Genomic DNA, 22,562 nt, shown 5'->3' on the forward strand with positions numbered 1-22,562 from the left:
TTGATTGTAATCTATAAATCTATCAGCGCGATCCAGCGACTTGACATTTTTCAATTTAGTTTGGTTGGTACAGTGTTGGTTGTGTTGGTAGCCGAAGTTCGCCTTCACTTCACAAATCACAACACGTGTGTTTGTTTTGATCTGGATGAACTTGTTTTTCTTCTAAAGAGTTGAAATTTTCCAGATGCATTTTTCATTCTGAATTTTTACTTCAACTGGGTATCGTAGCTGCCGGATTTGAAACTCTAATTGCGTGTGAAAATTCTCCAGCATCTTGACTGTTCACGAGAAAGTTTGTTTGGGAAGTCGCAGCGATGAAAAACCTGAGGCTGCGTTTGGTGCGGGCTTTTGAAAGCCCAGAGCTGCCGAGTAGCCCCTGGTTTTGCGTAAAGTCGGACGGCGGTGCTCCTGTGCTATTTCTCTTGCACGGCAAAACGATCTTCAAGGTTGATTTGAACTCCGACAAGGTTTGATCAAGGAACAATAATTTAAATATCAATGAAAAATCGTATCTGTTTCTGCAGGTTATTGGAAAGTATGAGTTGGACGTGCCAGAGGATAGCGTCCAGGTTGTCGGAATCAGGTACACGTCTGTATGGGAAAAGCTTTTTGTGGCTCTTGCTGTCGGGGAAGTTGCTGCTCTTGAAAATGACGAGGTACACCATCATAAATTGATTGATTATAATAATAATTTATATATTTTTGAATCAGATCAGTTTTGTGGGATCAGTTGAAAGTGGGATTAAAGCAATGGAGTGGAGCCCGGACGAGAGCCTTGTTGTGCTAGTCACGGGAGTCGACAAGCTGATGATTCTGTCTGCCGACTTTGATCAAGTGGGTGAAGAAGTGGAGCTGAATCAAGATGGTTTTGGTGAAAGTAGAAGCTAATGATTTTATATATAATCCAGAGTCAATTAAATTTTGATAATTTTGCAGAGCAATTTGTCAATGTTGGTTGGGGCAAGAAAGAAACACAATTCCACGGCTCGGAGGGCAAAGCAGCTGCTCAGACTAAAGTCGTTGTGGAGGAAAAGGCAGCAAGTGACATGGACGACAGGGCTCCGAGAATCAAATGGAGAGGTGACGGCGCCTTGTTTGCAGTTTCTTACTTGAAAAATACCACAGGTACTTGCGATTATAATTTTTTGTAATGTTTTTTCAATTTTAATTTCTCTCCCAAGGAGCACGTCAGATTCGAATGTTCAACCGTGAGGGAATTCTGCAGTTCACAAGTGAACCAACAGTTGGCTTGGAACAAAGTTTAGACTGGAAGCTGTCTGGAGGTGTAATCGCCTCAACCATCACCCTACCTAACAAACAGGTGGTTGCATTCTTTGAAAAGAATGGTCTTCGGCACGGTGATTTCACACTTCCTTTTCAACCCAACCAAGTCATCGTAATAATTTCAAATTATTTAAAGTCCATTTTTAAATGTCTCCATTAGATTAAGGAGCTAAGTTGGAACTTGGACTCGACAATTTTGGCCATTTGGTGCTTCTTTCGGGACAGCGGCAAATCGTGTTTGCAATTGTGGGCATCATCGAACTACAACTGGCAGTTGAAGCAGAACCTCAATTTTCCGGCAGAAAAGCGCCTCCTCAATTTCTCCTGGGACAAGGAGCTTATTTACAAGTACAATCGCTATTTTATTTTTTAATTGATCATTGATAAAAACATATTTCAGTTTGCACGTGGTTCAGGAAGGCCCTGTTTATGTGGAGTATGTTTGGAAATGGGAAGTGGACCACAGTTGCGGTTTTGAACCAAGTGATTTAGCCAGCGTTGCTGTTATTGATGGGGGTAGGTTTTTTTTCAGTTAATTAACTTGCATTGATTTTGATAATTAGGAAATGTAAAAATGACAAATTTGAGAGAGGCTGTTGTTCCACCACCAATGTGCAGTTATTCATTGAAGCTGCAAAATTCGGTATCTTGCGTTGCATTCTCTCAGTTGACTGATTCGTCAAATGACATCTGCATCGTCACCTGTGAAAACAAGCTTGCCGTCTTCACCTTAAATGGTAAATCTAACTTTCATTATTATACCTAAAATTTGTTATTTCTGATTTTTAAGGACCTGATTTTAAATCCGAGTCGCTAAGTGTTGCATTAACAGATGATGGACTCGGCTTTTCCGAGTCTGGCTCAAAACTTCGTGTGAGCGGTTACTACCAGCTGGACTGGAATGAGAATCCCTTGAAGTTTGGAAATATCCCATGCAGTTTTCATCACTGGTTGTGGATTTCCTCTTCTGAGCTAGTATGTGTTGCGCCCGCTGGGAAAAGTTCCAGTGTTTTACTCAAAGCTCAACTTCAAAATGATTTGGCCAAAATAATGTGAGAATATTTAAGACACACTTAAAAATATTTTGATGATTTTGTCATAGATCGGCGGTAAATGCGCCAGGATTGGTAAAAGGAGTGAGTTTTCTGCCTGGAATTGGTGTCGTTGTTAACGTAGAAAGCGAGTCTCTAAAATTATGGAACTTGGAAAGCAATACGCTGGATGAATTTTCAACCAATACACAAATTCAGTTTAAGAATTTCTATTCTTGCGTTCAGGTAGAGTAAAATTGAAAGTTAGAAGTGCTTTTTATCACAATTTTTACTCATTTGCAGTTCAACATTGTTCAAGTTGAAAGTGAAACTCATGTGATTGGCAGAAGTCTGCTCGGACAGCTATATGTGGACAGTGTGGATGTAATGAAGAATTGTTCATCTTATTTCATTCACTCGGATTTCATCCTCATTACAACTTCTGAAAATAAACTCCTTTGCATTCCACGGACTAAAAATGGAATAGGTAATGCTGGATATAAGAAAAAAAAAACAAGTCAAAATGTCAAATTTATACAACAATTATTTGTATTCTAGAATCTTTGTTGAAGAGAAGCAAACTCGGAATTGATGGAACAGAGCGGCAAATTGAGCATGGTGCAGTTCTAGTAGCTGCTGTTGCTAATGATACGAGAGTTGTGCTACAAATGCCAAGAGGCAACTTGGAAGCTGTGCAACCAAGGGCACTTGCAATTTTCATTGTCAAGAAACTCCTGGACAAGTACGTGACTAATTTAGAAGTGATGTGATCAGGCTTAATTTTTGTTTTTAGCAAAAAGTATTTTGAAGCTTTTGATATTATGAGGAAGCAAAGAATCAACCTGAATCTGATTTATGACCACAATCCAGCCTTGTTCCTTGGCAACATCAAAGAGTTTGTTCAACAGATAAAAAATCAAAACTGGCTGTGTCTCTTTCTTGCAGACTTGATGTAAGTTAAAAAAATACAAATTAAATTTCTAATTTATGCAGAAAATAATTTCAGGGAAATGGATGTTACCGAAAGCATGTATGCCGGACACTACCCCAACAAAAGAGAATTTGCACTTCCAGCAAACTCCACCAAGCTAGACTTCATTTGCACAAAAATGAGAGAGGTGAGAGCTTTGAAGAGATAACAATTATTTTCATACAATTGAAATTTTGCAGAACTTGGTAGAAGTTGACAAAGACGGTCTTGTGCTGCCTGTGATCACAACATTTATCAAAGAGACGTCTTCAAACATTGGTGCGGCTCTTCAGTGCATCAACAAGATTAAAAGTATCCATTATCTTTCTATAGTTTTGCAATAATTTTCTAACAAAATACATCAAGTGGAGGAGCAATCTGGCAAAAAACTCCCTGTTTCGAGTGATGAGGCTTTGAACTATTTGTTCTACATTGTTGACGTCTATGAGCTTTTTGATGTCGCACTTGGCCTCTACGATTTTGAACTGGTCATGCTTGTTGCCCAAAAGTCTCAAAAAGTAAAATTATTATTATTATTATTTTGAATAAGTTTTAGTAATAAAATCACTGCTTTGTAGGATCCTAAAGAATACATTCCATTCTTGAATGAACTTAGAAAGCTGGAGCCAGCTTATCGGAAATTTACAATAGACAAGCACTTGAAAAAGTACGAAGCAGCATTAACGCATTTGAAAGACTGCGGACCAGAGCATGACGATGAGTGCAGAAAATTCATTTTGGACCACAAACTGCACTCGGCAGCTCTTAAAACATTTAATACATCTCACCGTCTTTATCAGGTTTGTTAATAAGGCTTTAATGCTTAATTTTAATGCAATATTTCCCCCAAAATAATATTTGACCTGTTGTGAGAGAATAAACGAATTGAATTGAATTTAAATCATAAAAAACAATTCTGATCTATTTTAGGGGATCTGCCAAGAATACGGGTCTCAATTAGTATCTGAACAGCTTTATGAAGAAGCTGGTATTATTTTCCAACGAGCCCTATCACTCACAGAAGCAGTGGATGCTTTCAAAAAAGCTGGCTGCTGGAGGAGAATAATGCCAATTTTACCAAACCTAGGCTGGAGGTAACAACAAGAAATAACACCCAATCCATTATCTTCACTCGAAATTTTCAGCGAGAGCAAGCTAGCTTTGTTTTACGAAGAGCTGGCACATGACCTTCGAGAACGGAAGCAGTATCTTGACTCTGCCCTCGTTTTTGGTGATTATGTCAAGAAACCAGAGGAGAGGTTAATCTCCTTATGCAAGGCAAAAGCTTGGGATGAAGCCTGCAGAATCAAAAGTTCTGCTGACATCCAAGGAGCAGGTAAAGTGAAAAACTCATCTTTCAAATCTCGAATTTAAGATCTTTTTATATAGACGAGTTACTTCGGTTCGAGATCATGAACCATCACAGTTGTATGCTCAGTGACGTTGAAACAGCTCAGGAGCAGGTCACTCAATACACAAATAGATTGGTTGTCGTTAGGTCCGAGAAAGCAAAGAAAATTGAGGAAGGAGGTATTTTATCAAGATAATTAAATTTATAAAAACCAATATAATTGCTATATAATTGTAGATGATTTTGCCAACCTACCGGAATGTGACATGTTCTCAGACACAAGTAGCATTAGAGGCTCCACACAGTCGAGGAGTAGTGGAATGTCCTCAAGAGGCACAGGACGCACCTATCGATCAAGCAAAAACAAGAGGAAGCACGAGAGAAAACTGCTGAGCCTTAAAGAAGGCAGTCCTTATGAGGATTTAGCACTAGTGCGAGCTCTTCATGAACTATTCACTAAAATCTACACTTACAGAGGTAAAATCTGGAGCAAATAATTTAGAGACTATTCGAATGAAAATTTTATTGCAGAGGAAGTCAAGTGTCTTTGTGTGGCGCTTCTACAGCTCAACGTTGACTCGTTGGCTGTGCAATTGCAGAGCAAGCTCTCAGCTCTTTTGAAGGACATGGAGAGCAAAAAAAATGTAATTTGGATTCCTGAACTTGCACAAAACAGGGCTGCGGCACTTGCTGTAAGTGATTATTACAAATAATTTAACAAATCTATATTAAAATTTTTTTAAATCCTTTTAATTTGCTCAGGCTCTTGGTCCAGAGGGAACCTCAAATTCTTTATCAGCCCTCAGCCAAATAAACCCATTGGCGCTGACAGCTGCTGCGGAATTGGGTAAGTGGATTTAACCAGTCATCACTTGTACTTTAAACTCAAGTTAATCTCTCTCAGATCCACATCTTTGCTTGCCGCCTTTGATGCCTCATTCTTCGTGGAATTTGAAGATTTTGTTGTAACAAAAGTAAGTCACTTTTTCCTTTTTTATTTTATTGATACAAATAGTGAGGCTTTTAATAGTCGTACATAATTATAATCAGTCTCATTTCTTATTACACATTGTACTATAATCAGAATTAGGACATAAATATATCATTATCAGGGAATATGCGACCACTGCTTACTTTTTAGCCAAAAAGGGTCTGCGTTTGTCTGCGAGCTGAAAGAGCCGGTAATGCTTTTATGGCTTGAAGTTGATACAACCTCCAGTCTGGGTAGCACAAATTTGGCGTTAACAGCCTCGCGCGGTTTCCTGAGTGCCACAATTAACCACCAACAGCAAAGGGTGGAAAAGTATACAATGCACATTCCTGTGATACCGATCGCAATGCCAAGCAGCAAGCTCCAGAGTTCTGGGAAAGTGTTTCTATTTGAAGCACTCGATCCTGGAGGGGGTGGTGTGGTCACTGGAGGAGAAACTATGCTCACAGGGGTTGTTTCAAGAATTGTCGGTTTTGTATTTGCAAAAGGCGGAGAGGTTGATTGGGTTGTAGGAGATGAAGTGGTAGTTGGCTCAGGGGTTGTAGTTGTAGGTGCTTGAGTTGCTGTGGTTGGCAGAGGGCTGGTTTCCAAATTTGTAGTTGTAAGAGCTGATGTCGTTAGGGAAAGGGTGGTTTGCTGGGTTGTAGTTGTAGGAGGGGCCAAAGTGGTAGTTGTTGGGAGAGCGGTGGTTGGAAGGGTTGTAGGAGGAGAGGAAGGGGTGGTTGTCGGTGCAGGGGTTGTAGTTGGTGTAAGTTTTTCATCAGAAACACTGAACCATTGAATCGCAGTGTATTCAACACCTACACGTGTAGTCTGTGATGCAATTTCAACCTGCGACACAATTATGTCAATAGTCAAATCTTTTCAACGTTCAAAAGTGAACTCACCATGTAATTTCCTGGGAATTTAAGTCCACTGCTAGAAACTTGAATTGTCACTTCCTGCCAGCCAGGCACAATTGCTGATTGATCAAAAGTAATCGGTGGCTCCTGCCCGCCCTCTGTTACCAAGTAGACAACAATTTTGGATCTTGCATTTTGATTGAAATTATCTAGAGGCACAATTAAGAATTTAATTTGGATGGTGAAGTTGCTTTGCATTTCAATGGCTGTTGACATTCCCATGCAAGAGGGGATTCTTGGCTGCGACACCAGTACTTGTCCATTCTCCGTTGACTGATGGTTGGATGCGTCGTCGGTTGTCCACACTCCTGGGTTGCTAACCAAGTTACAGCTAGTTTTGATCCCTGCAGGGACTCCTGCGGACATGTCAAATAAAACGCCATTCTCTGCGTTTGCACCAAGCGTCCATAATACTGCTGCAACCAAAAGACTATACAGGTGCTTCATTTTCGCGCGGACAAATTTCATCAACTGCCTGACGCAGTAGATTCTCGGAGCAATTTATATCAACCCGGAGTGGATTGTAATTGTTCCTTTCGGATTAGCCTGATTCTTATCTTTGTGACGGTTTAGTTATGACGCACTTTTGGATGTTGAAGAAACACAATTCTTTAAAGTGCTGTCCATTTTCAGCAGCTCAATTAAAATTAAATAATAAAATCCCACAAATAAATTTTTGTTACACTTAAAAATTTTCCTCAATGTCTTTAGCAAGAAGTGCTATAAAGTTAATTGCGTTCAATCAAAAAATTGCAAATTTAATCATTACTGCGTTGTTATCTATTGAAAATTAGTGCTTTGGTGAGATCAAAGGGGATTACTCTATAGTCTCTTACGTCATCCCCGCTTTATAGCAGCGTAGATGTAGATCAGATTTACGCCTTCCGATTGATAGTTTTCCTATAACTGATAATTGATAAAAACAATTTCCTTGTGCCGCACGCGCAAATCAAAATTTCTTCAGCGTACCTGTAAGGTGATGAAATAAATTTCATAAATTTCATGACCAAAAGCAATAAAGTATGTCATGTGCCAGAAATTTTAATCCACTTGTTTTGACCAGAGTGTACGATGGTAATTCTCAGCTGCTTAGCTAATCACGTTTTAATTATTAATTAATTTGATGAATGTATGCTGGATTAACTAAGGGCCATTTTGCTTCAGCGGTAGGAGGAGTCCAAGTTCAAGGCAGTTGATATCATAGATTTTTATGACTTTTATTACAGAAAAAGCTCTGACATAACCCTTTGGGAATGGCTGTAAAGAAGCAGCGAATCGATTCTTTTCTGAGACTTTATTACCACCATTCGGCAATTAATTTCTTATCTTCTTTTCACCACAATATTGTTATTGCAATTTTTGCTTTGAAAATCCAAAACCGCCGCAGTAAACAAATACTGGAAGACCATATTCCCGCACTTAAAATCATAAAATGATATGCAGAAAGTAATATTATTTGCGTCTTTTTTTTTAAGTCAAGCAACCCTGAGTCCAGGCTCTGCCTTCTGTTTGTCAGTCAGCCGTTTGCCTTCCTTTATACTGACAGTAGCGTTATTTGGCGGTTTTTTAACAACGATTGGCTCCTTTCTGGGTCTGATCATGATTCTAGAGCTCATCAATGAGTAGGACGGCCCATGCCAGTCATACCAATACATGCCCTTGTACTCGTGCTCTTCTGGTAACTCGCCGTTCAGGTACATTCCGTTGAGATTACTGGAAACGCAAATAATTTTAGCTCTCGACTGTCATAAAGTAACGGGTACAAACCTAGTGTCGCACCCATTGTACCACCAAGCGCCTGAATGAGTGGCGGCGCAGTTTCCGTCCATCCACTGGTCGTTGTCCACGTCTCGCGTTGAAAACTTCATGCCGGCATGGTAACTTAGTGAGTCGCCTAATTTGTAATATTTATTTAAATAATAATAACTTATATTTGTTCTTGAATGGAACAAAATTAAATTTGACGACCTGCATCCCCTTCGTAACCGGCGAGGAAAGAGAGCGCGAAACCCTCGACCTCGGATCCAACTGCAAATGCCGAATACTGGGCAAAAGCCTTTTGATTGGTAAAATCCTGCAGTTCGACGACAAGCTCGTTCACCTGATCAAATTCCAATTAAAAGATAAGTTCTTCTTGCAATTGATGTACGGGAATTTCAGATAATTTAGGTTGTAAAGTAACAAGACTTGGGATTAAGTGTCATGCAATTGCTTGAAAAACATGATCGATAATTTTTGAGAGAGAAATGTCGTTATTGTTTGTGAGTTGGTGAATTTTGCTCAGGCCACGCCACAACTATATACGGGAATTGCAGATGATTAAAGTTGTAAAATAACAAGACTATGGATTAAGCGACCTCAATTACTTGAAAATATGATTGATTATTTTTTCAAGAGAGAAATTTCCTTATCGTTTGTGAGTTGGTGCATTTTATCCAGGCCAAGCCAAAACTCGCCGCCGATGTTTCCAAATCCATGTTTATAGTCCAGCCACTCGCGATAAAAGTTAACACTACCCTCGAAACGATTTTGAATCACCTGATTAGCAAACGTTGATGTAATAAAATTTGCGTTATGTAAAATAACTCACGTTCCATCCGCCTCCGCGGTCAACTAGTTCACAGAAAACAAAAAAGGGTCTCGGGGAAGTTGCCGGTTGAATCCGATAGATCCCTGAACTTTTAAAGCGACCCTCTTGCTTAATTTCTGCACAGTCAGTCGGGAGTGGGTCTTCTAAAATTCATTGTTAGAAAGAATTTTTCATGAATCTTTTTCATTTGCCTGAAGTTTTGGGCTGCTGAGCATGTTGGATTCCAGAACCAGTATTCAAAAGTTTTAGTTCGGTGACTGTCGAAGCAAAAGCTTGGCGGGTCAGCAAGTTAGTCTGGCCGCTTTGCAAACTCCTGAAATTGAAATTATTAAAAATGTGATTGAGCCTTTTTTAAATCTTTTATTTTTTATCTTGGTTGAAAGTAGGATTAATTATGTATTATCAGATTTGCTAACAAATCTTTTAAGCTTTTGTTTAAACCTGGTAAGGCCCGTCAGAGTTGTCACATTCTTCACAAGGTCTGCAGTTTTCTCAGTAAGGGATGACATTGACGCCTTAGTCCCAAGTACTGCGTTTGACAGCGTTTGTATCTTCTGCAGAATTTCGCCGCTTCCTTTCACCTTGACAGCATCTGCAAAAATTGAATTATAAGCAGTCTTTAAAGATTTCCATTTCGCTTACTCTGACCTGTGCTTGGCTGGGGGTTGGTTGCAAGCACGTTGAGAGCGTGTTTGTGCTCGTCCTGACCCTGGCGCAGCGTCTCCAGGGCCGAGTTCATTTGTCCAGCCTGCCAAGTGAGTTGCTGGGCGCTGCGGGACGCGTCCGAGAGCATTGTGCGAAGAGACTCGGCCCTTTCCTGTTCTTGCACTTCGAGACGGGTCAGTCGATAGTCGAGCGCTTCAAAACGACGGGCTTGCTCTTGGCCCAAAGTTTGCACTGCCGTCAGACGCTCGCTCACTCGCTGAAGGGTTGTCAGCACATCCAGCATGGCTCGACTGCCCCGGAGGCACTCGTCATTCAACTAGAAATAAATTTTCTATAACTTTCAATTTCCGTATTTTGTATTTTTATTTATTAATCATTATATCTTTATTTTTATTTAAAATACACATTGAAACTGAAATTTCCGGGCCATTTAGAATTAAATAATTATATTATTGAGAAAAACAATAAATTGTTATTAATAATTTTAAATTTTTATCTTCACTTTCAGAATAAAAAATTTACACACGTACGTCTGGTTTAATTTCAGGGGTTGGCGTAGTTAGCGTTGGCGATCCTCTAACCACTTGACTTCCATTTCTCACGCCAGGTCCAACCAAATTCTGTGGCTCCAGCGACCGGAAGTCCGTTTTGGGCCCACTAGGGCTCTCTGCACGGCCTTCAACGGCCACCAAAGCGCCCAAAGCCACGGCCACCGCAAAGACAAAACCACTTTGGAGGTTCATTTTGGGACAACTGGAACCACTTGAGTGGAAGAGAGCGCCAGTTTTTTATCCTTTCTCTAATTCCGATGAGTCACAAAACACGTGTTCTATTTTAATTTTTTGCTCCTCTGGTGGTTATGTAATTTGTTTCTGGTGTCTGGTAAAAGAATGAAAGCCTTGTTGGTTGTTCGTTTTTCAGCCAGCTGTTTGTTTGACTTATTATATTTTTTATTGCTTTGTATAAATTTACAAATAAATTAGAACAGGAAACAAATGTAACAAAAAATATAATTATTTTTTGTGGTTATCACAGCCTAAGTAGACTTATTTGGGGGTATTTTCGATTGTTGACTTAATCCAATCTGTGTAAAAGCTAACCCTTGAAAAGAGAAAGGGCAAGCTAACGCCGCTGATATCCATTCCACAGGGTGGAGGGTCTCCCGAGTTAATACCAAGCAGTAGTGGCCCATCAGAGTCACAAATTAATGGACTGCCCCAGTCTCCCTTTTAATAAAAATTTTATATTTTTATTTTTAAATTGCGCATTACAACTCACTGTACACGGCGTTGGGCCGTTAATCACTGAAGGCAGGGGGTTTACAACGCACTGAGTCTCTTCTGGCAGGGTGATGCTCAGAATCGAGTATGTGTTTTTACAGAGAAAGAACCCAAAAGTTTGGTATTCCTGCACCCTCACGTCAAGTGGAATGTCATTCAAGTATTCTTCAGAGCCCCACCCGCTCATATTGCACGTCAGTCCGAGCACACCTGGCTGAAAGTCCTGCGGCGGCAAATCAATTGCCGCGATTCGCTCGCCCAAGGGCAAATCGGTTGCTAGCTAAAAATTTGAAATGTGTTAAAGAATAATAGCATAATTATTAGGGTTTGAAGTTATCAACCCTGAGAAGAGCGATGTCCTTCAGAGGGAGTCTAGAGCCATCGTACTCAGGGTGGATCACAATCCTCTCCACTGAATTCAGTATACTGGTGGTTGTGTCGTCCAGTGCTACCGAGCCCGCCATTACAACAAATTTTTCGACGGGCCTCCTTTGTAATAAATTGATATTTAATTTTACTTAGTTCTACCCAAGGTGATAATTTATTACTCCCAGACGCAACGGGCGGCGGTGATGATCCATCTTTCGGAAAGAATGGCTCCTCCACAGATGTGACCGTAAAAGCTGAATTGAATGGACACCTAAAATTAATTTGATTCCATTAACATAAAATTTTTATCATAAATTTCATTTGGCGTCTACAATATTGCTAACCTGGTAAGGATGATCCTCAATGCTGACATTTTGGTCGCGACTGTTGGCGCCTAGAAAGAGCTGGTCAAGACTGGACACAATGGTGTCATCCCTGCCTGGATCAGCTCCAATTTGTCCGACCAAGGCAACTAGCAGAAATAATGTAAAAAACTTGTAAACGGCGAGCCTCATTTTTCGTTCAGTCTGCTGCCCACTGTAGTCTGATGATGATAATCATCTTATCTTGCGCGCCTTTGTCAACGTGTAAGCGCTGACAATACTCTTCATTGGTAAATTTGAGTCGCATTATCTCGAAGCTGAGGCATAGGCGTTATTGAATGTGATGATCATAAATATGTAGTTAGATAACTCGTTTTGCTTAAAAGGAAAAAATTGAAAAAAATTTAATTAAATGGCTGCAGTTTTATATTTTATAATATTTCACGAAGTTGTTTTAAGATACAAAAAATTAGAACCCAATGAGTATCAATTGGCAACAAAAAATTGTTTAATGAATTTTTGATTTTGTTTTACAACTTTAAATGAAAAAAATATTTGTTTAATTTTCTTTATAAATATCCAGATTAACATTTTTATTTACTGAATAATGGCAAAACAATTTTTTTAACGCAACAAGTTTTTTAATTGAATCACAGGTGAATAAATTAATTTTAAGGAGAAATTTCAACAAAAAATAGCAACAACAAATCTCGCGCCTGCAGAATTATATCATACCGTGCCGCATTGCATGACTGTTGAGCGGGTAGAGAACAATTAAGGCCACCAACAGGCTGCGCACAACTCTAATAGTATTAATTTAATGAACGGAGAGCCAGAAAGGTTCTACGATAATTTTTTTTAGTTTTAAAATTTGCTAATCTCAGGACTCACTCGTCTAATAGAACAAGAAATTTTCAACCTATAAGTAGGTCCTAAGATGGTTAGCTGAAGATCAGTAGCAGTAAAAATTGATTTCTAATTTTTCATAATTATTTTTGGATATTACATAGCAGTTAGAAAATCAAAGATTTTGAAGAAAAATAATGCAAGCCATAGATTAAAAATTTGCATTGAAATGATTTAGTTATGGTTTTTTTAAAGCTGAAGAGTCTCTTGGGGCACCGGGTCTCGTTTGACTCGTTGTCGCCCTACACATCTTTATAGGCGGCTTTGTTGTAGTTGCAGGAGTTTCAGTTGTTCTTGTCGGAAATGTAGTGGAGTTATTTAGCGGGGTTGAAGTTTGAGTATTGAAAGTGGTGGTAGTGGTTGTTGAAGAAATAAATGATGCCAAAGTAGTGGTTGTAGCATCTGTGATTTGAGGGTTTGTGTTTACATTATTTACAGTGGTGCTGGGGGTTGTGGTCAAAGTTGAGCCTGGAAGAGTCGCTGAAGGTATAGTTGCCGCAAGGTTTTCTTTGGAAAGGCTGAACCAACTGATCGCGAGATAATCAACGCCTCTCCTGGGTGAAAATATCTCGATCTAAAATTTATTTTGATTAATTAAAGAATTAAAAATTAATTTATAAGAGCTACGCACCGAGTGTTTCTTTGTGAAATCAACGCCATAGGGAAGTGGAATCCAAAGTTCCTGCCATCCTGGTACAATATCTAGTTGTGGGACGGGGAAAGGTCTCGACTGATCCTCAGTCACTAAAAATATATGAATTTTTCTTCTAGCACTAGGATCAAAGTTTGTTTGCGGCACAAAGAATTTGATCACGAAAGCAAAGTCACTCTTTATCATGATGGCTGTGGTCATCCGCAGGCAAGATTCTGTTGCCCTCTGCGATACTAGCACTTGTCCGTCTAGCGCGCCGCTCTCTCGAGTCTCGTAATTAGACGCTGCGTCGACCTTCCATTCTCCAGGATTGAAAGTTGGATGGCAAGATGTTTCGATGCCTGGCGGTACTCCTGAGGACATGTCGACCAAGACGCCCTGCTCTGCGTTAACTTTGTTAACACCAACCAACAATGTCACCGCAATCAAAAGGCTCTTCATCCTTATTTGTAAAAATTTTCTCTCAACTGACAGTTAAATTGCAAGTTTTGCGCAATTTATACACATCTGAAATGGCTGTAATGGACCGTAATAATTACTCTTGAATTATGTCTTGAATCTTATCTTTCTCACGACAGTTTGGTTTTGACGCACACGAAGAAGGTCAAATTGCTACAGCGACGGGTAAAGCAAGATTAACATATTAAGTATGGTAGAATTAAACCAATAAAATGAATTTAATCATTGGCCATATAATAATAACCAATAATTGCGGCAGTATTGAAAGTGATATTGGCTTATTAAACACTGTAAGAATCCTTATTAAATTAGCGCCTTGCAGACTTTAATTATTTTATGACGTCTGATTCACTTTTATGAATGACCAAAGAATCCGACACATAAATTGTATTTAATTTAAATTTGTGAGGTTATAATTTTCTTTCCTAATATTAATCCATCTAAAAAGAGTAACAATATTTGAGAAGAAAATTATCAATCTGAAAAAATAAGCCATTTAAATAATCTATTTTGGGTGTGGATTTTAGTAAATAACGCAGTCAGGAAATTAAAATCCGGCGCCTACAGTATTATCATTTCATACAACTGCTGTGCGGGTTGATCAACTCACACTTACACTCAATTCACTAAAAAGGAAGAGCCAGCAGGAAAAATTTAATTTACTTTGAAATAAAATTTTCAGCTAAAAATTCATTCTCAAACTTCTCATAATTATTTTGAATTTTGAAGCACAAACCTAACATAGAGAAGCTCATTGGACCGCTGGACTTTTTGCCACTAACCTTGGCGTCCTGCAATGCAACCACTGTCAATTGACTTTTTTTAGTCTCACGGAGAGACATGATCTTGCCCTCCGAAAACTTTAAACAGGGTATTAATAGAAAAATTTGACTTTGACTGCTTTAGTTGGTCGGCTTACTTGATCGATGGCAGATTGTCCGCCGCAATGAGCACACGCCGCACATGTGCTCCATAAATATGCAGCTGGAGATATTTCTTGTGATATGAATAATGCAAACTTGCGTGCAGTGTTTGAATCTGAACTGCACAAAATTAGGTCGTCCGGAGCAAACGTGACCTTGTTACATTAATTTTGTAAAAATGCTCCAGGGGAATGTTGAGTGAAAAAAATTAAATAACTTGCTGAAATAATTTTTATTTCCTATAAGACTTAAATGAAATGTACAAAATGTAGATAAAGAAAAAACATTAAATTATTAATAAATAAAATAAAATAATGTCTTACTTAAAAAAATTGATAGAGTAGATTATAGTGGATCTATTATTATTTTTAGTTTGTCTGTAAAATACATATTTTTATCAGGTTGTTAATTTAATTAAACCTTTGATGTGCAATCGAGTTTAAAATCATTCAATAGAAAGCAAAAGAAACTAATAAAACAAAAATTAATCAATATCATAAAAATTATCAACAATACAAAAATTAGTGCAGTTTCTTTTACAATAGTCCTTAAAGAAAAAACATTTTAATAAACATTTATTTAATGTTTAATATGAAAACTGAAAACTTTTGTTTAATCATATATTAAATCCAAGATTTTAATAAAAGAAAAAATCGTGAAATCACTTCCTTTCTCGTTACTTCTTATTTACCTTTCAACGGACATCAACGGCTTCATTTATTCTAGACATTTCCAGCGCAAAAGCAAACAGCAGAAGAGATTAAGGGTGGAAAGTACGCAGTGGCATACGTGTGCGACTGCATTGGCAAACAAAAACACTGCACTTTCAAATATTGACCAAACCTGTGCCCTTAATAGATAATATTAAAATTTCTCCGCTGCGCTGAAAGCAGATAATCTTCTTCAAAGCAGGCCAATAAGTAGAGACCTCAAAATAAAAGCGGAGCAGGCGCAAACAAAACTCTTGCAAAATTTCCACAATAATTTTTCCTAGAATTTTATTTGGTGGCTATTCAAAATTTACACTTTTGTCCCAAAGTGGAAATTATCTTGGCGCGTGTTCGAAATTGAGCAGCGCTGCCAAAAGCAACAAACCCCATTAGCGGCAGTTAGGCATTCCCAGAAGCGAATTTGCGCATCCTTGGCCCCAACAAGAGCAGCTGGAGCAGCTCAAGATGTCACCGCGGCCAAAAGTGGCCGCGCGCCAAGTGGCCGCATTTATTTGCTCTCAAAAATGTCGACACTTGCAAATGTTTGGGTAATTTGTCTTGCGGGGCGCTCACAATCGAGCGTGGACTCTTCCGTCCGACGAAAACGTTCAAGTGCGTCAGGCGGCTTGACGCAGAAAGAAGCACCGATCCAAGTGCTGTCAACTCCCCACGGACACATTTTTTGTTTATTGAACCCGCAGCTTTTGGAAATTACACTGACGTCGGCCGCTGACGAACGCATATATAACTCCTGCACGAACGCATATAACTGCACCAACGCACGATAGTGGCGAGCAAGCTGCTCACTTTTGATTATTGTTAACACACATATAATTATTGTAAACACGTCAGCAAATTTTTATTTCGTAATTTCAGAGAGAATCAAATTTCCGAATTGCTTCATCAATCAATTTTTAAATATTGTAAATAATAATTTAAATTCATTAATTTTGTTATTTATTTTTATAAAAACCTGTCTTGAGTTACGTAATATTTAAGTTATATAAGAATAATAATTTGTCTTTTAAAGTATGAGATTGATTATGAAATTTATTGAATCATAATAATGAATATCAAAATTTAAGACACAATTTTAAACTTCAAATTTTCATAGCTTACATTTAAAATTAATTTTATTTTCTTCAATCGATTCCGATTCATACAAACCGCATACAAACAAAAACGATTTTGTAAAAATTTTCAAGGTTTATATTAAAACTTCTGCTCTTAATTATTAATTTAAGTTGCACAAAATGCAAATGATTTGGTTTAAAATTAATTCTATTTTTCTCTTTTGTGGGATTGTGGATTAATCATAACATAAATAAATAACCAAAGAATTTAAAAGTCTATAACTAACAAAATTATAAGATTTTTCTTATATTTCGGTCTCATTTGAAGTAGATATGTGTAAATTTTAGCCATTTCACTAAAAGGGAAAAATAATATCTTTATATTATTTAATTTTTTTTAAATTAATTAACATCTAAGTTATTTTAAAATATGAAAATAAATCGCTAACCAATTTTACCTGACGGGACTTTCAAATGAAAAGAGCAAACTTCTGAGATTCTGGAAGCAAATAGAAATCAACGCTGAGATTGCGCACATTGCGAGTACTCGCGAACGACGCGCATCGCAGCGTGCGGTAATTGAATTTGCAGGGGAATTAGTGTTAGGTGATTAGTCGCTAATGCGTGCGTGGTAGGAAACATTCCTTAACATAATATTCCATTATTCATCCGCGGCGTGATTATCGCACATTGCAAAGCTACTTTAATTAAGAGATATAGACCAAGCAAGTGTGTGCCCAAGAATAAGCGTCGTTATCTTTGACGCAAGTACTTTTACAGTAGCTGCTCAAATATTAATTGAGCGTGCCTACTTACACACCGAGTGCGAACGCGTTTGCAAATATAGCTGCAGACCGAGGCAGATTAGCATTTAAGCGAGAATTGATCTGTTCTCGTGTCCGATCCAAATTTGGATCGCTTTTTGGCCACATGTGCATACAAAAGGGAGGGTTGCTTTAGGAGTCACGTCAAAACGCACGTGACTCGCACAAGATCACACCGTGCCCGCCGTCTTAATTGGAAACGAAAAGTGCAATCACGTTCTGGGCAGAAGCTCATCTGTGAAAATTAAAGCCACCTTAAAATATAGCACTGTGTCAATTTGGTCGTCCTTGCTTACAATTAAATGTGCGGAACTGAAAGAGCTTTATTAATTACGTTTTATTTTTAATTTTACATTTACAAAATGAATAAAAAATATTTGAAGTTTTTAAATTCTTATTTTGTAGCACTTTATCTTGTTCCTCACCTGTCACACAATATAATTTTAGGAAAGGAAAACTATTTTAAATTTTGTTTGACCAAAATTTTCATTAATTCTTAAATCCTCCCAATTAAAGCAAAATTCATATAATTATAATATTTAATTTTTAATATTTACCTTATAAAGATTTATGTTTACATTATAAATCTGCACTTTAAAATGAAACCGCTAATTTATTTAATTTTTATTTCAATGGATTTCTTATAGTTTTCGCCGCAATATCCATTTTACTGAAGTAATACTAGACAAAGGAAAATAAAATTTGAAGCGGGGAAGTCTAGGCAATCAATAGTAAAGTTATGAGTTATGGAAACAATAACGTTTTCTATCTCCTTTGTAAAACAGCAATTTCCCTTTTCCTCAAACTCAATCGGAATTTTAACGAGTTTATTTGCCTTCAAAAGGTGAAAGAAACAATAAAAAGCACAAATGGTCATGAAAAGCGGACTGCAAAAGCTGCCAACACAAACTAATTTGATCTGCGCGCCTGTCGATAAAATGAAAATATAAATATGCGACAAAACGGCAAATTGCAAAGTCAGCGGCTGCACGATAAATGCGCGCAAATGAGTCAGAAAGCGACCTTAGGTTATTCAGCGCGGCAGTTATTGTGAAAACTTATCATTTCCACGCAGCAGCAGCAGTCGCATTTGGCATTACAACGTGCCATTGGCAGAGTCATACAGGAACAGCGGGCGGTGCGCGATAGTGCGTGCAAAATATGAGGCGGATATTTCGCCTGCGGTGCTCTTTGCGAAAACGGAGCGCAGCGGATGACGCACGAGAGACCGACTGGGCGATTTATACTATTTTTGACGGAATTTCGTATCGCGATTTCAAATCAGGAAGCGGCGCCCCAATGACCACCCGCGCACCCGGCTGTCACCAACCAGCGCCAATTATTCATGCAAGCAAGGGAAATTTGCCATCAAACACGATAAATTTATTTGCGTCAGAGTTAACTCGGGAATTTCTTTTTAACGTTGGCCCCACATTTTTTAGGAAGTTGAATATTTTTGTTATTATTTAACAATTAAAATTACGGCGGAGTTTTTTTTATAATCAGGTTGAATTAGGAGCTATAAATATTTTGAGTTCTTTTAAATCAATTATAGAGACAGCTTGAAAATATTTTTCTTTTCATTAATTTCAATATATAATATTATTAATAAGACTAGATTTCTTTTAAGACTCAATTTGAGATTAACTTACTTTTCAATTTATTTTAAAGTATTTGAAATTTCAAGTTCATATATGAGAGAATTTTTTTAGTTTTTAAATCACTTTTAAATAAATAATATTTGAATTTAGCAACTATGTGTAGTAATCATGTGTTGCGTGATTGAAAATTGTTTTTCTTCTTTTCAATTTAATGAATAATATCAAACACCATTAACCCTAATTGTAAACATATTAATCAAGAAATTGAATCTTCAAAATTGTGCCTTCAAAATTACTTATTATAAAATATGAACATAGAAATCAACATACAAAAAATTTCTCCACTGAAATATTTAATTTAGATTTTAACAAAAATCATCAAAAACATTTGTTTGCACCAAAAATTGCTTTTAAAATAAATACAGCCATTTTTATTTGCCTATGCAAAAAAATATGTATACTCTATAAAATAGGCACAGAAATTTCCAAAGGACGTCAAATCCATCTGAAATATTTTCCTATTTATGTCATCTTGCTGATTCACTTGATTCCCGAGTTAACTTTTTGTTTGTTTGATCCGGTCGAAAAACTCTCGTGAGTGCACGTCATGCTTTAATAGTATATGAGTTACAGCAAAATTGTAGCAAGCGCATAATTCAACGTGGGTCTTCGGTCTATGACGTCAAACGCGTGTGAATCATGGAAAAATTGCTCTCTGGACTTTTCTTTCGCGATTTCTATTTTCATGCATCACGCAAGAGTTTATTCATTCCAACACCGTTTGTTCCCTTGACTCACCGAAAAACTTTTGTTTCGCTGCACCTGTCCGACTTAATTTTAGTCGCGATTTGGACGCGGAAATTTGCATGATTGCCAAGGTCGGTGCATCTGTTGCGGTGCATCAAGAGGCATTAGCTCGTCGACGGCACTTAATTGCCCCTGTCTGCTTATTGTCGGAATTATTAAGTGACGTGAAAAAGAAAATAAACGGCGCCAATGTACAACTTGGAGAGATTAATTTCGTCCAATTTGAATATTCATCAGTGTCGCGGTTGACTTTGCGTCACGCGGCGTCGGTATATATTTTTATATTGACAGCAGCGCCTTTGATGCAGACGTTTTACAATTGCGGTATAATTATAGAGTCGGCGAGATTATGGTCGCAGGAAATGCCCCGCAAGGTTCTTATGAAGAGACACGCGTATGCTATATAAAAGACGTCCTAGAGTAATAATTGTTTCAGACGAGAATAAAAACTTGCGTTTTAACGCTTAAATGGGAGCGCTTTTGTAAGATTCTTATCAGGAGAATTAAGTGTCAATGCTGTTTTGTAGCCGTGAAAGAATAACTATTGAGCCAGAACGTTGTTGATAAAAAAATATTTTCTTTTTTCTGCCATAAAACCAATTAAACAGTGTTTGTTATAAATTTTAAGTTATGCCCTGCGTTTTAATAACTTATATATAATTAAAAGAGAGAGGAATAGTAAAAAAAAAAAAAAAAATACAATGAGAAATTTAGATATTTTTAAATTATGACTTCATTGCTAATATCTTTAAAGAAGAATCAATGTGCAGAGGAAAAAAATCAGTGAAATTCAACAATTAGCTCTAAAATTGTCACTTTTTTTTGCTTAAAAACTTACATTTTTGTCTATTTATTTTTAGAACAAATAGCAATAATTTAAATAATTTAAATTATTACAAGGATTCAGTGGTGCTGCAGTCTAAATTTAGACAATTACTGAGCTAAGATAACATGCAAGGTATAAGCGATAATAAAATGATTGCTCGCTCTTAATCACCCAATTTGTTACATAAAATAGAAACTATCAGTCTTTTTTTCAAGATATATAACCCTTTACCGCCTTTACGTGACACACTTATAGGAATTATCGGAAAATGACTCATTTGGCCGTTTTAGCAAAGCGTGCGGAAAGAAAACAAATTCCCGTCAATTGCAAGAGAAGCTGGTGGTGAAAAGTATGTGTGCAAGTGACAGACAAGTGTACCCGTCTCGTCGTAATTTATTCCCTAACAAACAGCCAGCCATCGGGGAGAGTAGGGCCGGCTTGGCTGCCACAATCAGAGCATCGTCCAAGGCTCCGGACGCTGCGAATATCGCGGCCAGCGGCGGCAGGAGTTGAGTGGAGAGGCGCACGAATGACGTCAATGCTGGCGCGAGATGACAGCAAGGGCGAGAACCGGCCGACCAGTCCGTCTGCGACCTCCGGCGAAAGCGAAGCTCTTTGCGCTTGAAAGCGTCCGTCCGAGTTCGAAAAGGGTTCGAGTTTTATTTTTGCATCCTCATGATGGCGATGGCTGGCGAAACCCTGCAAGTGCACCAGCCGTTTCATAACGGAGCCGTTGACAGGTTTCACGGCAGTGTCCGGAATGCAGTCAACGAGCAGGAGAGCAAACAGTGCTATCTGAACAACAACTCGGTCGACTACGTTTTCCGAGTCAACAGCCTCAGGAGCAACAACTTGACCTTTGATCGGGCCAACCAGCAGCAGACCATCCGCATCCGAGTCAGCTCCATCGACGAGCCAGACGATTTGGACCAACAGACCGGCACACTGGCTTCTAAAACAGCGGTCAGTCTCTTTTTTATAATATTTCCGTTTACATATATATTTCTTTTACATTTTAGTACCCAAGTTAAAAATAATAATAACAGTTTCAAAATTGCCATTAATATTTTAAATTTGAAGCCATCATATATCGACTTAAAAATAAAACAAAAATAATTTATTATCAGCTATTATAACCGGCATTCAGGAAGGGAATAATTCCAATTGTTGGAAAATATACAATTAAAACTTGACACAACACATTTTTTCTAAACAATTTTCCTGCGCGCGTTCATTATTATCACCAGATTATCACCACTGAAAAATTGAAAAACTTGCAAGATGGAGCACAAAAAAAGATTTAAAAAAAATATCTAATTTAAAAAATGTATTTTGGACAAAAGGATATGGTATTTTTTGTCTATAAGTGACAAAAAAATTAAAAATCTGCTTTATGATCAATTTTTGCTTCTGGGCCACTGTTGAAAATTCTGGATCACCCTATTATTAATTAATAATACATCATTAAATAGAAAAAACTTCATAGAATTTTGCTCATGACTCCGACTTATATACCAATTATTTTCCGCAATGAAGTTTTTGCATGAAGAAATGACTCATTTGTGAAGAATGAACATTTATAATAATAATAATGACAACAATTATAACGGTTGAGAAAGTTTTTTTTAGCTTAAAAGCTATTTCTTAACTAAATAACTAAAAAATATTGATTTCTAATTTTACCAAGTTTGAGATGGAATATTTTCTTTAGTCGGATTAAAAATTATCGCTACAAGTCAAATTGCTGATTTGAATCGGAATTTTTGTGATTTTTGCAGGGCGAGGAGAGACTGTCAAAGGAGGAGCAGCTGAGCCGAGCGGTGCAGGGCATCAACCTCGACCCTTCACAGCCGCCGCGCGTGGTGTTGTGCGCGGCCGCCTCCACCGCCTCCGAGCAGGCCCACGCGGTGCCCCGTTCCCGCAGCCCGAGTCCCCTTTTGGAAGTGCCCCTCGAGAGCGTGGACATTTCGCGCGAGATCCGCCGGCCGCCGCTGTAAACATGAGCAAGAGGAAAAAGTCTTTTC

General features: G+C 38.0%; 6 protein-coding genes across 7 annotated transcripts; 2 read left to right on the forward strand and 4 right to left on the reverse strand.

The window, feature by feature from the left end:
• Positions 1-108: 108 nt before the first annotated feature.
• LOC132202944 (putative elongator complex protein 1) lies at positions 109-10,805 on the forward strand. Its single transcript, XM_059630302.1, has 25 exons — positions 109-467; positions 525-656; positions 712-877; positions 937-1,125; positions 1,182-1,396; positions 1,445-1,632; positions 1,685-1,800; positions 1,848-2,021; positions 2,075-2,336; positions 2,387-2,561; positions 2,619-2,802; positions 2,874-3,057; positions 3,109-3,267; positions 3,322-3,433; positions 3,486-3,597; positions 3,652-3,803; positions 3,864-4,085; positions 4,216-4,379; positions 4,431-4,621; positions 4,675-4,815; positions 4,874-5,113; positions 5,168-5,328; positions 5,399-5,483; positions 5,541-5,610; positions 10,333-10,805. Exons 1-24 carry the CDS (start codon positions 315-317, stop codon positions 5,603-5,605), a joined length of 3,942 nt encoding a protein of 1,313 aa, XP_059486285.1. The 5' UTR covers positions 109-314; the 3' UTR covers positions 5,606-5,610; positions 10,333-10,805.
• LOC132202946 (angiopoietin-related protein 7-like) lies at positions 5,181-10,587 on the reverse strand. 2 transcript variants are annotated; one of them, XM_059630304.1, is made up of 10 exons: positions 10,316-10,587; positions 9,768-10,101; positions 9,561-9,711; positions 9,311-9,432; positions 9,120-9,262; positions 8,935-9,067; positions 8,498-8,629; positions 8,297-8,423; positions 6,515-8,242; positions 5,181-6,458 (listed from the first exon to the last, which is right to left on the reverse strand). In XM_059630304.1, exons 1-9 carry the CDS (start codon positions 10,526-10,528, stop codon positions 8,005-8,007), a joined length of 1,593 nt encoding a protein of 530 aa, XP_059486287.1. In that variant the 5' UTR covers positions 10,529-10,587; the 3' UTR covers positions 5,181-6,458; positions 6,515-8,004. The 2 variants fall into 2 exon arrangements, with proteins under 2 accessions (XP_059486287.1, XP_059486286.1); XM_059630303.1 differs by having other exon boundaries at positions 5,182-6,458; positions 9,762-10,101.
• Positions 5,745-6,895, reverse strand: LOC132203352 (probable maltase-glucoamylase 2). Its single transcript, XM_059631068.1, has 2 exons — positions 6,515-6,895; positions 5,745-6,458 (listed from the first exon to the last, which is right to left on the reverse strand). The coding sequence occupies exons 1-2, from the start codon at positions 6,893-6,895 to the stop codon at positions 5,745-5,747; spliced, it is 1,095 nt and encodes a 364-aa protein (XP_059487051.1).
• Positions 10,696-12,097, reverse strand: LOC132202947 (trypsin-2-like). Its single transcript, XM_059630305.1, has 5 exons — positions 11,779-12,097; positions 11,614-11,705; positions 11,407-11,554; positions 11,064-11,345; positions 10,696-11,011 (listed from the first exon to the last, which is right to left on the reverse strand). Exons 1-5 carry the CDS (start codon positions 11,947-11,949, stop codon positions 10,832-10,834), a joined length of 873 nt encoding a protein of 290 aa, XP_059486288.1. The 5' UTR covers positions 11,950-12,097; the 3' UTR covers positions 10,696-10,831.
• Positions 12,098-12,356: 259 nt separating this feature from the next.
• LOC132202948 (uncharacterized) lies at positions 12,357-13,892 on the reverse strand. Its single transcript, XM_059630306.1, has 2 exons — positions 13,295-13,892; positions 12,357-13,237 (listed from the first exon to the last, which is right to left on the reverse strand). Exons 1-2 carry the CDS (start codon positions 13,754-13,756, stop codon positions 12,842-12,844), a joined length of 858 nt encoding a protein of 285 aa, XP_059486289.1. The 5' UTR covers positions 13,757-13,892; the 3' UTR covers positions 12,357-12,841.
• Positions 13,893-20,691: 6,799 nt separating this feature from the next.
• On the forward strand, positions 20,692-22,535 carry LOC132203463 (uncharacterized). The gene is made up of 2 exons (XM_059631269.1): positions 20,692-21,501; positions 22,317-22,535. Exons 1-2 carry the CDS (start codon positions 21,214-21,216, stop codon positions 22,533-22,535), a joined length of 507 nt encoding a protein of 168 aa, XP_059487252.1. The 5' UTR covers positions 20,692-21,213.
• Positions 22,536-22,562: the final 27 nt, after the last annotated feature.

This window comes from Neocloeon triangulifer, unplaced genomic scaffold (assembly GCF_031216515.1).
Source record: "Neocloeon triangulifer isolate White Clay Creek 2 clone unplaced genomic scaffold, ASM3121651v1 ptg000017l, whole genome shotgun sequence".
NCBI classification, from domain to species: domain Eukaryota; kingdom Metazoa; phylum Arthropoda; class Insecta; order Ephemeroptera; family Baetidae; genus Neocloeon; species Neocloeon triangulifer.

Bases quoted from the DNA above. Each gene is read 5' to 3' on its own strand.
- LOC132202944 (XM_059630302.1), top strand. From the start codon at position 315: ATGAAAAACCTGAGGCTGCGTTTGGTGCGGGCTTTTGAAAGCCCAGAG. The intron at 878-936 runs GTAGAAGCTAAT...ATAATTTTGCAG, and splicing joins TCAAGATGGTTTTGGTGAAA to AGCAATTTGTCAATGTTGGT. The intron at 1,126-1,181 runs GTACTTGCGATT...TTCTCTCCCAAG, and splicing joins TTACTTGAAAAATACCACAG to GAGCACGTCAGATTCGAATG.
- LOC132203352 (XM_059631068.1), bottom strand. From the start codon at position 6,895: ATGTCCGCAGGAGTCCCTGCAGGGATCAAAACTAGCTGTAACTTGGTT. The intron at 6,459-6,514 runs GTGAGTTCACTT...ATTGTGTCGCAG, and splicing joins AATTCCCAGGAAATTACATG to GTTGAAATTGCATCACAGAC.
- LOC132202946 (XM_059630303.1), bottom strand. From the start codon at position 10,528: ATGAACCTCCAAAGTGGTTTTGTCTTTGCGGTGGCCGTGGCTTTGGGC. The intron at 9,068-9,119 runs GTGAGTTATTTT...TTTGCTAATCAG, and splicing joins ACCGCGGAGGCGGATGGAAC to GTGATTCAAAATCGTTTCGA. The intron at 8,630-8,934 runs AAATTTCTCTCT...AATTTGATCAGG, and splicing joins CCAACTCACAAACGATAAGG to TGAACGAGCTTGTCGTCGAA.
- LOC132202947 (XM_059630305.1), bottom strand. From the start codon at position 11,949: ATGAGGCTCGCCGTTTACAAGTTTTTTACATTATTTCTGCTAGTTGCC. The intron at 11,706-11,778 runs GTTAGCAATATT...AATTAATTTTAG, and splicing joins TTGAGGATCATCCTTACCAG to GTGTCCATTCAATTCAGCTT. The intron at 11,346-11,406 runs GTTGATAACTTC...TCAAATTTTTAG, and splicing joins AGGACATCGCTCTTCTCAGG to CTAGCAACCGATTTGCCCTT.
- LOC132202948 (XM_059630306.1), bottom strand. From the start codon at position 13,756: ATGAAGAGCCTTTTGATTGCGGTGACATTGTTGGTTGGTGTTAACAAA. The intron at 13,238-13,294 runs GTGCGTAGCTCT...AATAAATTTTAG, and splicing joins ATTTCACAAAGAAACACTCG to ATCGAGATATTTTCACCCAG.
- LOC132203463 (XM_059631269.1), top strand. From the start codon at position 21,214: ATGATGGCGATGGCTGGCGAAACCCTGCAAGTGCACCAGCCGTTTCAT. The intron at 21,502-22,316 runs GTCAGTCTCTTT...TGATTTTTGCAG, and splicing joins CACTGGCTTCTAAAACAGCG to GGCGAGGAGAGACTGTCAAA.